Below are 16046 nucleotides of genomic sequence, written 5' to 3' on the forward strand. Positions count from 1 at the left end.
ACATAAAAAATGTATACATGGCATTAACCCTTTTTTGGTTACTGTATCACCATGAATGAGCGGCTGATTATTAATTGTTAACCGTTGATTGTTAATTGTTACTTTATTAGCAGTGGAAACATATATAAATAAGACGGAAAAATTTAAAATGAAAGTTTTAAATTAATAAAATAACAGACAGTCTCATCCCGCTCTCTTTATATTTAGGAGTCATATATATAGGTAAAAGTTAAAATATAGAGCACACTTAAGCTGCTCTTAGTTTCCATTACTTGAAGTTCAGAGATTTTTCATTAAAAAAGTCGTCGGGCATAAGCCGGATGCCTCTCTGATCACACCTCAGTTTCGGTTAATTAAGAAGGGATGGTAAAAAACTAAAAAATGTTTCAGTTTAGTTAATTATATTAATGATTTCAAAATGCTAGATTTTAGTCGGGGTCAAAGGAAATCACACCAAGATGCATACCACTGGAATCCATTCAAAACTTTTTTCAACACATTTGCTGGTTTCTGGATTCGCAAAAAAGGAAAACGTAACCACATAGAATGGTTGGTAAGAACACGTGAAGGCAGGTTCCATTTTTGGCATTTGCAATTCATGTATGTAGTCAGGAAGGTTTGTGCAAATAAGCCAGTAAATATGGCACCATTAATACCAGCCATTTGAATTTTCAATTCAAAACCGGAGTTCCACATATTATTATCAAAGTCTGGTTTTCTTTTCCATTTTCCAAACGCTATACCAGAAACCACCTTTCACTTTAGGCAAAAAAATGAATGCGAACGCAGGCACCTGTTTGGTGAATGCATATGACCTTCAATGAAAATGGTAATTACTATCTAAACCGCTAAAGGAGCCCTATCTCTTCCCTTTAAAATCTGCACTCCTTCTCAAACCCCATCACTGCATTGTTTTGCTGCATTTCGATCAGGCCGGCTCTCTCTTATTCTCTGCAAAAAAACTCTCTCTCTCTCTCTCTCTCTCTCTCTCACAATATGGCATCACCAAGAACCTCCTTTTTCTCAACGTGGAGGTCGCCATCATCCTCGTCACTGAACCGTAGCACTTCACTTGCATCCCCGGCTACAACTGCACCGGTTCCCTCACCACCCACTTTTGAGACTGGACTGTCGCCATCCACATATGAGCCGACAGTGACACCAGAACCCCAATTTTCACCCATGCCCTTCGATTACGATCAGATCATGGACGACTTTTCACCGGTGAAAATAGTGGACTACCATGAGATGCAAAGAGGCCAAGTGGTCTCTCCATCTCCTTCAAATGAATTAGTTCTCAATGAACCGAAGACACAGCCACAAGAAAATATACAGGAACGACTCGGACAAGTTGTCAAGGGTCTTGTTCAAGTAAGAGCGCCGCCCTAGAAACTCCGGTATTACATAATAAATCATATCAACATTACATAAACTAAAACTAGTTGCTCATATGCAGAAAGAGGTAGATGAGTTGATGAAACAAGCAAAGGCGGACAGTGGCAGAACTAGCGTGGTGAGTTTTCGTTTTTGTTAGTTATATTGTTATATACCTATATCGACCTGGTGGTTTTATTTTTTATTTTGTATATCTTGTTTTTTTTATTTTTTTTTATTTATTGATAAAAACATCTTATCCCCGATTTGCTATTACTTCACCAGGAAGAGACCTCTGAGTTGGCGAAGGACGACGGTAAATTGAAGATAACAGCGGAAGAGAAGGCTCAGGCTGACCATGAGAGCCCTAAAATAACTAACATGGTGATTTTCGTTTTTCATAAATTTATTTAGATGATGGTTTTTATTTAGTTTCGTTCAAAACCTAGCCTGTTGGAGTTTCATTCGTTGAAGGCTTGAATGGCCGGGTACTTGAACCCATTAATCGATCTCTTCTGATTCGCTTTCCTTTTCAATTTACAGGAACCGACCTTCACTACCAGGCCAGGCCGATCGGCCACCAAGCAAGTGGCCCATATTTCCAATGTGTCCTTTCAAATTCCTGATGATCTTAAAGTTGACAATGACACAGTAAAGGAGGTATAGGATATATATATATTTGTTGTTTGGTCATTGACAAGATATATAGCGCTTCATTTATGAACAGGGATCAAGATAATTGTGAATATGGATCTTTTTTTTTTTTTTGAAAGGGTGAATATGGATCTTATGTTGTGTTTGTTGGGGTGTATGCAGTTTGCTCCTAAGGATGAAGTCCTCAGAGAAATTACTGCTCAGAGTAGGAAAAAGTATAGTTTCTCTGACAGACTCCATGGATGGAAAATGGAGTGTAGGATAAGACTGAATGGTGTCCAACAATTCGATAAGGTAACTTTTCATTAATTTGATTTAAAGAATATCTTGGAGAATTTGTATGGTTGAAATTGATCGAAGATAGTTTGATAATGATTGATTCAAAAACCCTAATTTTAAAGTTTTCCTTGAGCTGTTTCATGCAGTATTTTACGCATGTAGAATCGAAGATTGTGACAAGATCAGTTCCCGAGGTTGTGAGGTTTATCCTTTATGAGGTGAACCCTAAACAAATGAAGGAAGCCAATAGCAAACGCAAAGGGACAGATATAGATCATGCATGTTCTTATTCTATAGTCACAGTTAAGTTAGAGATACTAGTAATAATATTTTTAATATGTTTGTTCACTGTATATGCAATATGTGTTCTCTTCAGGAGCCAGCTGATGAGAGACCTAAAAAAATATTAAAGGATGAATACCTAAACAAGTCATCTGAAGGCGCTGCCAGTGATTCTGAGGAAAAGAGGGAATCGTACGATGAGTTGTTTTTTCGTGTAGCCTGGAGTAATCTGATAAACGACGCTGCAGAGAAGGTGCCGTTATTTAGTGGTAAAATTTTCCTCTTACTTCTCTGCTTATTATTTCTTGTTAATCTTTCGATTTTGAAGTTACTCTGATTTAATTATATAACCTTCTTTAACAGAATGGGAAAAATTCAAGGCTGCAAAAAAGAAGGCCAGAACTAAACCATGCGAACCTGAGGTTGGTACACCGAACTTGGATATTGAAGCTCTAGAGACAGCAAACGCCTTGATGGGCCTAGCTGAGGATGAAAGTTTGGTTACGAGAAAGTCGAAGGCTTGTAATGATAGGTCTGGTTTTGGTGTTTTTATCAGGAAATAGTATGTACAAGATTACCTCTAGCATTTTACTAGGTTGCTAGCGTTGAAATAAATTAATTTTTAAGAACAATTAAGTTCGATCCATTTTGGGGTGCTCCTCATGAAATCTTGTAAGAAACGTCCTCTCAGATGGGACAATAATTCAACCCTAGAGGAGGACAAGTAATTTCTTTCTCAATGAAAAAGAAATCTCTCTCTCTCTCTCTCTCTCATGTTTTTTGAGAGAACCAGAAATGACATCTCTCTGCCTTTTATTTTCATGATCTGCTCGAATTGCTATTTAATTATGTACAATAACGGTGGAGGATCTCTAAGATTGTAAGTTATATTAGGGTTTTTGTAGTAAATGATTCATATTTTGATCAAGATCACTAGTGGAACTGATTTTTTTGGTTACATAACGACATATTAACCGTTCAGTTTTTAGATTTTTATACATCACTTATATTTAGGTCATATGGGTATATCCTCTTTTTTTTTTTTTTCTTTCAGTTTTGAGTAACAAACTCTCACATCTTCATAAATGTTGATAATAACTAATCATTTACGTATATATTATTGCCTTGCTGCACTTGATCGAGTAAGAATCTCAAAACTATTAGTAGTGAAACCATTTACAATATAACACCAAACAATTAAACATGAATAATTTTAATTAACAAATAAACAGAGAGTTTCATATATATAATAATTACTCATAAAGGTTTTTTTTTTTTTTTTTTGTTTTTGTTTTTTTCTCTCTGACCTAGGGTTTGCGTCTGCAATCTAGGGTTTGCATCTAGACTTCTAGATCGTGGGTTACAGTATACCATGAACATGGATATTCTCAGTTGGAATTGTAGGGGAATCTGCAATGATACAACCAAGAGGGCGTTGAAGGATTTGATATCCCAAAATCATCCCCAAATCGTCTTCCTGTGTGAGACCAAAATCAGTCGTATGTCAGACTTTCTTAGCCTGCATGTAGCTTTAGGTTTTCAACATTTTAAGGAGGTTTTGAGTGATGGAAACTCGGGAGGTCTGGGGATGTTCTGGAGCGGTGATGTGAGGGTCCAGGAACTTTCTACGTCTGCCCATCATATTGATATGGTCATTAAAGGAGATCCGAGGGAGCCTCATTGGCGTTTGATTGGCTTTTATGGTTTCGCAAGAACTGGAGACAGAGATAGATCGTGGCAGTTTCTCAAGGGCTGAGCGTCAGATGAGAGGATTTCGAGATGCCCTAGGTTATGGAGACCTGCTTGATTTAGGGTTTTTGGGGCCAATGTGTACTTGGGTGGAACTCGGAGACGCAATTACGGTTGGATAGGGCAGTATGCACACCTTCATGGTGTGATATTTTTGGTCATGCCAGGTTGCGTCATCTTCCCCCTAGTGATTCGGACCATGTCCCAATTCTGCTACAGGCTAGTTCGGTGCCTCTGGTTCAGCATTCGCGCCATCATCGCTTCAAATTCGAAGCATACTGGCTGCAACATGCTGAATGTGATAGAGTGGTGAAAGAGGCATGGCACACAGATGTAACGGGGACACCCATGTTCTCTGCTTCGCAGAAGATTATGCACATTAGAATGAAGCTTGAAAAATGGCAGAAACAGACTTTTAGAGCAAGGCAATTGAATATGCTTGGCATTTGATCTCGTTTAGAGGAATTAATGGATGTTCCTATATCGGAGTCAATGCAAGTGGAGAAGAAGAATTTACAAGACCGACTCCAAGTTCTTCTTTCCCAAGAAGAGACGTTTTGGCGACAACGATCAAAAGTTACTTGGCTCCAAGATGGGGATAGAAATACTAATTTTTTCCATCGAAAAGCTTCTAATAGGAAACGGAAAAATCAGATTCAAGGTCTCTAAAATGAAGATGGGGAGTGGTGTGAGGATGATGTAGGTGTGGAAAACATTGTTACTGCCTATTTCACCAAGATGTTTACGGCACAAGATATTGATCTTGATGCAGTCAATAAGACTCTTGAAGCTATTCAGCCTTGTGTTACTCCAACTATGAATGATCAGTTGTGTGCTCCTTACTCTCATGAGGAAGTTCGTAGTGCCTTTGTAAGTATTTGGACTACTCCCTCAACACATGACTTTCCCAAGTTCTCAAGGAAAACAGACATGCAAAGAATAAGGAGAGTATCTCTACAAATTGCTCGGTGACTTAAAGCAAGGAAAAGAAGATCGCAGAATCATATCATGAAGAGAGATTCAAAGAAATTGATTCACTGATCTTGAGATAGAGGTGTCTTTAATTCATATCATATTTGCATGATTCTAAATTGATATGCATTGATTGTACTTATACTCAAAATCTCTTTATGTATGCATATCCGATTACTTGTTCAAAATAGTTTTAAAAATCTTTCTATATTTATCTTATTTTGTAATTAAGATAAGATTTGATTGAGGGGGAGTTTTGCTTCCCTATAAAAGGTTTTGAAAACTATTTTTTAAGAGAGAGATTTTTCGTTACAACTAAAACTGTGTGTCTATTGAATCACTAGTATTTGTGTTTCAACTGTTTTCTGAAAACTCTCATTATGTGTTTCATGTGTTCACTTGCATAAACAATCATATTCATAAGTTATTCTCAAGATCAGTGATTCGATAGAGTGCAAGGAAGGATTGAAGATAGATTGTCTAGAAAGGTCTATTGATTTAGTTAGGAGTTAGAACAATTATAAATCAAGTTAGCATTTGTTGCTAAGTGAAAGTGTTTGTTATGAACAACACTACTTGTATATTGTAAACTCCTTTGATTCATATTGGATTTATTATTCGTGTTGGCTACGTTAAAAGCCACGCAGTCAAGTTTCCTCAGTGGAGAGGTTTACACTGCGTTAGCAAATCTCGTGTTGTGAATCGTGTTTTCTCTAGATAAATTCATAGAAGTAAAACAATTCATCAACACTTGTTCCATCGAGTATTTTCAGCCTTGTTCCAAATGTATCCCACGAAGTCTCCAGGACCAGATGGGATGCCTCCATTGTTCTTCCAACATTATTGGGATACAATTGGGGAAGATGTTACTTTAGCGGTGCAAAGATTTCTACAAACAGGTCAGTTGTTGAGACAAATCAACTTCACACATATTTGCCTTATTCCAAAGAAGAACGATCCTGAACAAATGTCTGACTTGCGGCCTATTGCCTTGTGTAATGTGTTGTATAAAATTTGTTCCAAAGTAATGGCCAATAGATTGAAACTAATCCTACCTGAGCTGATCTCTCCTTTTCAAAGTGCGTTTGTGTCAGGGAGGTTAATTACTGACAATATTCTAGTGGCTAATGAGATTGCCCACATGTTGTTCATAACAAAAGAGAAGGGGGGGGGGGGGGGGAAGGTTTTATGGCCTTGAAGCTTGATCTTAGTAAGGCATATGACAGGATGGAATGGTCTTTCCTTAGGAAGGTGTTAAATCGGTTTGGATTTGCATATGATTGGATTGAGATGGCTATGCAGTAGGTCAGTTCTGTGAGATATTCTTTCTTGGTCCGTGGGAAACCGCGGGGCTATGTTTGTCCGAGTAGAGGCTTGAGGCAGGGAGATCCTTTATCTCCATACTTGTTTCTGATTGGAGCTGAGGGTTTCTCTGCATTACTTCAACAGAAATAGGAAGCTGGACTTCTACCCGGAATCGAGGTATGTGATAATGCTCCTTCTGTTAATCATCTTCTATTCGCAGATGATAGTATACTTTATGCTCATGCATCTTTGGAGGCATGTTATGAGATTCAGGATGTCATTGAGACATATGGGCGAGCTTCTGGTCAGCTGGTTAATTTCGGTAAAAGCTCTATGGTTTTTAGCAAAAATGTCTCGGAAGACCTGATGGTGGAAGTTTCTAGCCTTATGGGTGTTGAAGTGGTAGAATCCCATGAAAAATATCTAGGGTTACCTACATATATGGGGAGGAAGAAGACGGCTACTTTCCAATACATTAAAGATAACTTGGCTAAGAAACTTGATGTTTGGCAGGGTAAGATGCTAAGTGGAGCTGGGAAGGATATCTTGATTCGAGTTGTAGCCCAGGCATTACCAACCTATGCTATGAGTGTGTTTCAATTGACAAAGAGCTTCTGTGAGGATTTGGAACAGATGTGTGCCAGATTTTGGTGGGAAACTACTTTGGACAAGAGGAAGATACATTGGAAGTTTTGGAATGCTTTGTGTAACCCAAGGGAGGAAGGAGGTTTGGGATTCCGGAGCCTGTCAAATTTCAATTCTGCAATGCTAGCAAAACAAGCTTGGTGGGTGATTCATCATCCGGGTTCGCTTATTGCACGGATTTATAAAGCTAAATACTTCCTGGGGTCTTCTTTTTGAGAAGCTCCACCCCATGCTTCTCCCTCATATTCTTGGAGGAGCATTGTCTCCACTAGGGCTTTCTTGAAGGAAAGCTCATGCTGGCAGATATGTAGTGGGGAGGACGACAACATTTGGTCAGATTGTTGGATTTCTGCTTTGCAAGCTGGGCGACCGAGTAATAATGTTCTAGCTATGGGGGTAGTCAACAAAGTCAGTGAATTGATTTCGGTGACGGGATTTTAGAATGATGCTCTAATCAAAAGGTTGTTTGGTAGGGAGGAAGCATATATCATACTAAACATTCCCCTCAGCCGTAGGACGATGCATGACAGATTGGTGTGGAAGTTGGAAAAAAACGGTGAGTTTTCAGTTAAAACGTCTTATCGTTTTTCGTTTTCTCATTCTTCTAGTCATATTCCATTTACTCTTAGTGTGAATGAGAGCTTTTGGAAGAGAATTTGGAAGGTGTTGATCCCAAATGCAGCAAAAGTTTTTGCTTGGAGAGTGTGTCATGATATTCTGCCTTCACTGGAAAGATTAGCTACGAGGCATGTTCAGGTGGATTCTTAAGGATGTGTTTTGTGTGAAGGTAGTAGCGAGTCGACTCTACATCTTTGTAGAGACTGCCCGTTTACGAGACAAATGTTACAAGGCCATGTGATGCTACGGCGGACCTGTTTTGCTCCCCAAGTTGAGGAGTGTGACTTGTTGACATGGTTTAATTACTGTGTGAAGTCTTTGTCTCTTACAGATTTGGGTGCGTTGATCTTCTTACTATGGAGTATTTGGGAAGAAAGAAATTCATGGGTCTGGGAAGGAAAGAAAGCTTTGGCTTGTGATGTTATGCTTAGAGCTGCTGCTCGTATGCAAGACTTTCAAGCCCACAATACCAAGCCCAGGCTTGCTAGTGTTCGAAGTGGAAGAGTGCACAAATGGGTGGCTCCTCCAACTGGTTTGTTAAAAATCAATGTTGATGGCTCTTTTCATCATGAAACTAGGAAAGGCGGTTTTGGCTTTGTAATTAGAGATTCAAGTGGTGTAATTGTAGCTGGTGGGGCTGGTCCCTTGAGTGGGTTGATCTCATCAGAACATGCAGAAGTGTTAGCGTGTAGGAATGCCATGAATTTTGCATTTGATCATGAATTTGTTCCAGCTTTATTGGAGACTAACGCACAAGAGGTACAACGCCAACTCATTTCTCAGGCTAGTCTCAATACTTCCGCGTTGGGACGTTTGTATGAGGATCTGAATTTACTCTTGGGTTCTCATAATAATTTGAAAGTTAGTTATGTTAGTAGAAAGGCAAATGTAATTGCCCATATGTTAGTTGCACACAAGGTTCTAAAAAACGCTAGGCGCTAGTCGGGCGGTGACCCAGGGACTAGCGCCTAGGCGGAGACTAGGTGGTTTTTATTATTTTAATTTTTAAATTATTTTTATGACCTATAATAATATAAGTAAAAATATTTAAAGTCTAAAAATTAATTATAAATATAAAAATAGTCAAAATATAGAATAAATTAGGGTTTAGGGCCGCCTAGTCCCCGCTTAGCACCGCCTAGAACGGCCTAGTCCCCGCCTAGCACCGCCCAAGCGGCACCACCTAGCCCGCCTAGTAATATTTAAAGTCTAAAAATTAATTATAAATATAAAAATAGTCAAAATATAGAATAAATTAGGGTTTAGGGCCGCCTAGTCCCCGCTTAGCACCGCCTAGTCCCCGCCTAGAACCGCCTAGTCCCCGCCTAGCACCGCCCAAGCAGCACCGCCTAGCTCGCCTAGTCCCCGGCTAGGCGGACGTCTAGTAGCCCAGCGCCTAGGCCAAAATCCAATCGGTTCCTTACCGCCTAGGCCGTTTTTTGGAACATTGGCTGCACATGGTAGTAATCTTGTGTAGGATTGTTTTTATGTTTCGATGCCTAGCTAGTTTTCTAGCAGCTGCTGTTGCAGCTGAGATTCCTGCTTTGTAATCTCAGTTTTATCAATAAAGGGCTTACTTCTTTCTTTCAAAAAGAAAAAAAAAAAAAAAACAGAGAGTACGTTTCATCTCTCTATCTAATATTTAGCTATATTCAATGCACTCTCCAACAATATCTTGTTCCTCTATAACAATGTCATCACCTTGCTGCACTTCAGCAAAAATCTCAAAACTATTAGCAGCAAAAACATTGATAAATAACACCAAACAATTAAAAATTAAATATGAATATTTTTAATTAACAAAATACAAAATAACAGAGAGTTTCGCTTGCTATATGATATTAGCAGCCATATAGCTAAAAGTTAAAATAAACCGCATACTGAACTTGCTCTTAGTTCCCATTACCTAAAGTTTGAAGGTTTTTCATTAGAAAAGTTGTCAGGCAGAAGGCAGCCGCCTCTCTAATCTCACCTTAATTTTGATTAATTAAAAAGGGATGGTAAACAACGGTTAAGTTAAGTTATATTAATATTAACTTTTAGAGAGATTCTTACGTAGGGCAAAAGTTCCACGTGACTGGTAGGGTTACCCAATCAGTGAACATGCAAGAGGGTGTTTTGGGTATTTCATTTTAATAAGTAAGGATAGTTTCAGAAAACACTTAAAATTTTTGAGTTTTGATTGGGCTACCCCATTGCCACGTGGTACATTTTCCCTATATAAGAATTTCTCTAACTTTTAATATTATAAAAAATGTATGCATGGGCATTAACCGTTTTTAGTTACTCTATCACCAAGAATGAGCGGTTGATTGTTAATTGTTAACCGTTGGTCGTTTACTGTGCTCGAATTTGTATTAAATTGTCTGACCAAACGAGAAATTGTATATTAAATCTGACATTAACGTGTGATAATTGAAGAGAGTAACGTGTGATAATGTAATTGTTCATTTAATTTTGTTTGTTTTCATTTTATGTTTACCTAATAATTAAAAATAAAAATATATTTTACATTTTTAACCTTTAAAAATAAAAAAATATTGATATGATAATTTATTAAATAAATGGTATTTTAGGTGTTTTAAATTTTGGTGAAGCCTATGACACTAAAATTAGGCTTCCCTTTATAGTAGTAGAGATAAAAAAAGACAGTTTTTTTCTGGTTTTTTTGTTTTTTTTTGTTTTTTCCCCTGTCCACTTCAAGTTTTCTGATCTCAACTCAAATTTGATGCAGAGTGTTGGCTATGACAGGAGGAACTTGTAAAAAGCCATCTACTTTTACTTTCTTTTAACTTTGAAGTTCTCTTTAATGAAAATTAGGGGAGGCTATATGTACTAATTAAACGGTGCATACCATTAATGATTTCTCAATGCTGGATTTTGATTAGGGTCAAAGGAAATGGAAATCACACCAAGATGCATACCATTAATTGGAACCCATTCAAAAAGATATTTAATACATTTGCTAGTTATTGGACTTGCAATAAAAGAAAATGTAATCACGAAGGGTTGGTAAGAAAATGTGAAGGCAGATTCCATTTTTGCCATTTGCAATTCATGCATGCAGTCAGGAAGGTTTGTGCAAATAAGCCAGTAAATATGGCACCATTAATACCAGCCATTTGAATTTTCAACTCAAAATCGGAGTTCCAGATATTATTATCAAAGTCTGGTTTTGTTTTCCCTTTTCCAAACGTTATACCTGACACCACCTTTCACTTTGGCAAAAAAATGAATGCGAATGCAGGCACCTGTTTGGTGAATGCATATGACCGTCTACGGAAATCTTGTAACTTCTATCTAAACTGCTAAAGGAGCCTCATCTCTTCCCTTTAAAATCTGCACTCCTTCTCAAACCCCATCACTGCATTGTTTTGCTGCATTTCGATCGGGCACTCTCTCTCTCTCTCTCTCTCAATATGGCATCACCCAGATCCTCCACTTCAGCATGGTTGTCGCCATCATCGACTAGTAGCACTTCACTTGCATCCTCGGCTACAACTGCACCGGATCCCTTACCACCCAAATTTGACACAGTACTGTCGTCATCGCCATGTCAGCCGGTAGTGTCACCACCACCCCAATCTGTAACACCAGTTTCACAGAAGCCGTTCGATTTAGATCAGGTCATGGGCAACTTTCCACGGGCACAAATAGTGGACTACCATGAGACACAAAGACGCCAAGTGGTCTCTCCATCTCCTTCTTCAAAGGAATTGGTTCTTTATAAGCCGGAGACACAGCGACAAGAAAATCTACAGGAACGACTTGGGCAAGTCATCAAGGATCTTGTTCATGTAACAATGTTTGCCCTAGAAACCCCGGTATTTCATAACATATCATATCAACTTTACATAAACAAAAACTACTTGCTTTTTTGCAGAAAGAGGTGACCGAGTTGATGAAACAAGCAGAGGCGGAGATAGCGAAGGAACGAAAGGCTGAGCATTACAGTGGCAGAAGTAGCATGGTGATTTTTCATTTTTGTTAGTTATAATTATGGGGTTTTATTTGTATATTTTATTTTTGATAAAAACATTATCTTATCCGATATTGCTATTACTTTAGCAGGAAGAGGCGTCTGAGTCAACAAAGGAAGACAATAAACTGATGATAGTAGCGGTAGAGGAGGCTCAGGCTGACCATGAGAGCCCTAAAATAACGAACACGGTGATTTTTTATTCTTCATAAATTTATCTAGATGATGGTTTTTATTTCGTTGTGTTAAAAAATAATCTAGCCTGTTAGAGTTTCATTCCTTGAATGGCTGAGTACTTGAACCTAGGGTCATCATCGGTTGGGCCTAGTCGAAGTCAACAAAATTTAGGGCCGGATTGGGCCAGATCAAGGCTTAAATATGCTAATCCTTACTCGTCCATTAGGGCCGAGCCGGCATTCGGAATAGGGCCGAATTTTTTTATATTTTTTATTATAGATACTAGTTAGCCAATGAGTTGTGACCTGTTGGTAAGTTATAATTCCAACATTGTAAAGGTCATAAGTTTGATTCTCACTAACATATATAAGAGTGAGATGAGCTAAGGCCTAAGGGTTTAAAAAAAAAAAATTATAGATATACTAGTTAAGGTAGTTATATTCAATTAAGTATCTCTCCAAATCTCTCAAAATTAATTATTGTTTAACAAAAAAAATAAAACTTACGGAATTGCAAAGAAATTATTAAAAAATATAAAATCATTATGACTCAATTTGGGCCGGGCTGCGCGGGGCTTTATTTGCATGGCCATACTCTATCCCATTTGAGAAAGGGTTGGGTCGGCCCATCCTAATGCAAGAGTCGGGCCGGATTTTGGCTGAGCTTAGGGCCCAAAGACCCAATGATGACCCTTATGGAACCCATTAATCGATCTCAACCAATCTGCTTTGCTTTTAAATTTACAGGAACCGACCTTCACTACCAGGCCATGCCGATCAGCCACCAAACTAATGGCCCATATTTCCAATGTGTCTTTCCAAATGCCTGATGATTTCGAAGTTGACGATGACACAATAAACGAGGTATAGGATTTTTTGTTTTGTTTGGTCATTGACAAGATATATAGCGCTTCACGTATGAACAATAATCAAGATAATTGTGTGAATATGGATCTCATGTTGTGTGTGTTGGGTGGATGCATGCAGTTTGTGCCTAATGATGAAGTGCTTAGGGAAATTACTGCTCAAGGTAGGAAAAAATATAGTTTCTTTGACAGACTCCATGGATGGAAAATGGAGTGTAGATTAAGACTGAATGGCGTTCGACAATTCGATAAGGTAATTTTTCATAGATTTGATTTAATGAATATCTTGGAGGATTTGTATGATGAAATTGATCAAAGATAGATTGATTCAGAGACCCTAATTTTGAAGTTTTACTTGAACCGTTTCATATAGTATTTCACACATGTTCAATCGAAGATTGTGACGAGATCAATTCCTGAAGTTGTGAGGTTTATCCTTTATGAGGTGAGCCCTAAACAAATGAGGGAAGCCAATAGCAAACGTAAATCGATAGATTTTTGGGTGAGTTAGATCATGCAGGTTTCTATTCTGCAGTCACAGTTAAGTTAGAAACACCAATAACAATATTTTCAGTTTGTTTGTTCACTATATACACAACATGTGTTCTCTTCAGGAGCCAGCTAATGAGAGCCCTAAAAATATATTAAAGGATGAATACCCAAGTATGTCATCTGAAGGCGCTGCTGGTGATTTTGAAGAAGAGGAGGAGTCGTACGTGCAGATGTTTCTTCGCGTAGCCTGGAGTAACCTGATGAACGGCACTGCAGAGGAGGTGCCATTGTTAAGTGGTAAACTATTCCTCTTAATTCTACGCTTATTATGTCATGTTGATCTTTCGATTTTTAAGTTACTCTCGTTTAATTATATAACCTTCTTTAACAGAATGGGAAAAATTCAAGGCTGCAAAAAAGAAGGCCAGAACTACACCTTGCAAACCAGAGGTTGGTACATCCAACTTGGATGCTGAAGCTGTAGAGACAGCAAACGCCTTGATGGGACTAGCTGACGATGAAATGAATGATGAAGGCTTGTAATGATAGTGCATTTTACTAGGTGCTAGTGCTGCAATAAATGAAATTTTAAGAACAATTAAGTTCGATCCAATAGGGGATTTTACTTTATATTAAGTTAACTTAAGACCTTCTATGCTTATAATTTAGTATTGAACAAAAAAATAGAAGAGATCGAACCTAGCGCTCTGCTAGGGTTGAAAGCGGCCGCCCTCGCGGTCTGCTTCTGAAACTTCCTCCATGAATATGGAGGATTTGGGTGACTCCGGTGGCGTGGTGGGGATCTGGCGTAGTGGCTAAGGTTGTTTGCCCCATTTCTTTTCCTTGCGACGGAGTTACTACTGTGATTCTCGAAGCCATTGGAGGATCGGATGGTGGAATAACTGTCCGATGTGGTGGATAGGGGTAGTACGGTGGACGCGGTGGTGAGCAGGTCGAGCAGTTGTCAGCCAGCAATGGAGGCAGGGAACCTCGTCCCTAGTCGTGGTCGTGTACTGCGAACCTGGATTTGCATCTGGAAGGCTGAGATGGGCGGCATCTGGAGGCGACAGATCGCCGGATGCTGAGCCGATGGTCGGAAGCTTTTCTAGGCTGAAGACGCCGCACGACGGCATGGTGCAGACTGGTCCGAAGATCCGGATTTGGGATCAGGGTCGGAACTAGTTTTGGGTCTGGTGTTGGGTATGGATCTGGATCACTGGTCGGGTCTGGATTTGGACTTGGTACTGGGCCTGGATGTGGGCTTTGAGGTTGATTTTCATTTGGTTTTCATCTTTTTGTTTCATAGGTCACTTTGGTGGAAGATTGATCTCTGTTTGGCGTACTTTTTACGTGGAAGATGTTTGGATGGTCACATCACTAGTTACATTGTTAGAAGATTGCCCTTTAGTGGTCGGTCACACTATCGATAACTTAGGTGGAAGATTGTTCTCTTTTTGACGTAAGATGTACGAGGAATCTGCTTAGTCGGTCATACCACCGGTTAATTTGATACAAGATTTCCCTTTTATGGTCGGTCATACTATTAGTAACTTTTCACATAGCATGGTTTACACCCGATGCGTCCTCAGATGCATTTTTGCATCCAGTCGTATCTTTGCTAGGTTTTATGTTCATTATTTTATTTTCGTACTTTTCATTTATGATGTAGTTTCTACATCTGTCTTTTGTAATCTTTCTTATTATTAATGGAGTTGACATTTATTCTAAAAAAAAAGTTCGATCCAATTGGGGTGCTCTATGTTTCTTACAAGTTTTCATAAGCAATTTCATTCTCATTGAAAAAGAACTCTCTCTCTCTCTCTCTCTCTCTCTCTCTCTCTCTCTCTCTCTCTCTCTCTCTCTCTCTCTCTCCCATTTTTTAAGAGAGAAAAACTAGAAATGACTCTCTGCCTTTTATTTTCATGATCTGTTCAAATTGCTATTGTATAATGACTGTTGAGGATCTTTAAAAATATAAGTTATATTTGGGTATTCTTAGTGAGGGATTCCTTTTTTGATCAAGAATACTTGTGAGATCCGCTTTTTTGTTACATATCGACATTTTGACCATTCAGTTTTTAGATCTTTATAGATCACTTATATTTGGGTCATTTGCGTATATCTATTTTTTTTTTCCTTTTAATTTTGAATGACAAACTCTCACCTCTTCACAAATAAAATAGACAGATGCTGATAATAACTAATCATTTATGCATACGAATACTTCTATCAACATTTTATACATTACACCTAAACCAGATAATAGGTATGACTTGAACAAAAGAGAGATGAGCGAGGGCTCTTCTTGAAACCTTAGAGCCACCACCAGCTTCTATCAATCATGGAATCCTTCTTTGCTTCATCTCAACAATCGCCTCAGTATTCAAACATATCGGAGTATATTTTAACTTGGACCAGAGGCTTTGAGCCTTTTCCTTATACAGAATGATCATATTTGACCCCTAAACTTTTTGGTGATTGTTAGACCTAACTCGTTGTAGGTGAGTAAGCAAGGTTTTTCTTCTGTTTATGGGATCCTGTTCCTTTATGGGATCCAGGTACCATTGTTTAGTGATTGCGGCTACTGATTCTCACTCAGTTATGGCTTAGGTATAAGTTGATTGGATCTAGCCGAATTTCTCGATAGGCTTGTAA

The 16046-nt window shown here is 38.6% G+C and overlaps 1 protein-coding gene across 1 annotated transcript; it reads left to right on the forward strand.

The window, feature by feature from the left end:
- Nucleotides 1-13012: 13012 nt before the first annotated feature.
- Nucleotides 13013-13996, forward strand: LOC133708908 (uncharacterized). Its single transcript, XM_062134478.1, has 4 exons — nt 13013-13152; nt 13273-13401; nt 13514-13688; nt 13783-13996. The coding sequence occupies exons 1-4, from the start codon at nt 13015-13017 to the stop codon at nt 13932-13934; spliced, it is 594 nt and encodes a 197-aa protein (XP_061990462.1). The 5' UTR covers nt 13013-13014; the 3' UTR covers nt 13935-13996.
- Nucleotides 13997-16046: the final 2050 nt, after the last annotated feature.

This window comes from Rosa rugosa, chromosome 5 (assembly GCF_958449725.1).
Source record: "Rosa rugosa chromosome 5, drRosRugo1.1, whole genome shotgun sequence".
Classification (NCBI taxonomy): Eukaryota; Viridiplantae; Streptophyta; class Magnoliopsida; order Rosales; family Rosaceae; genus Rosa; species Rosa rugosa.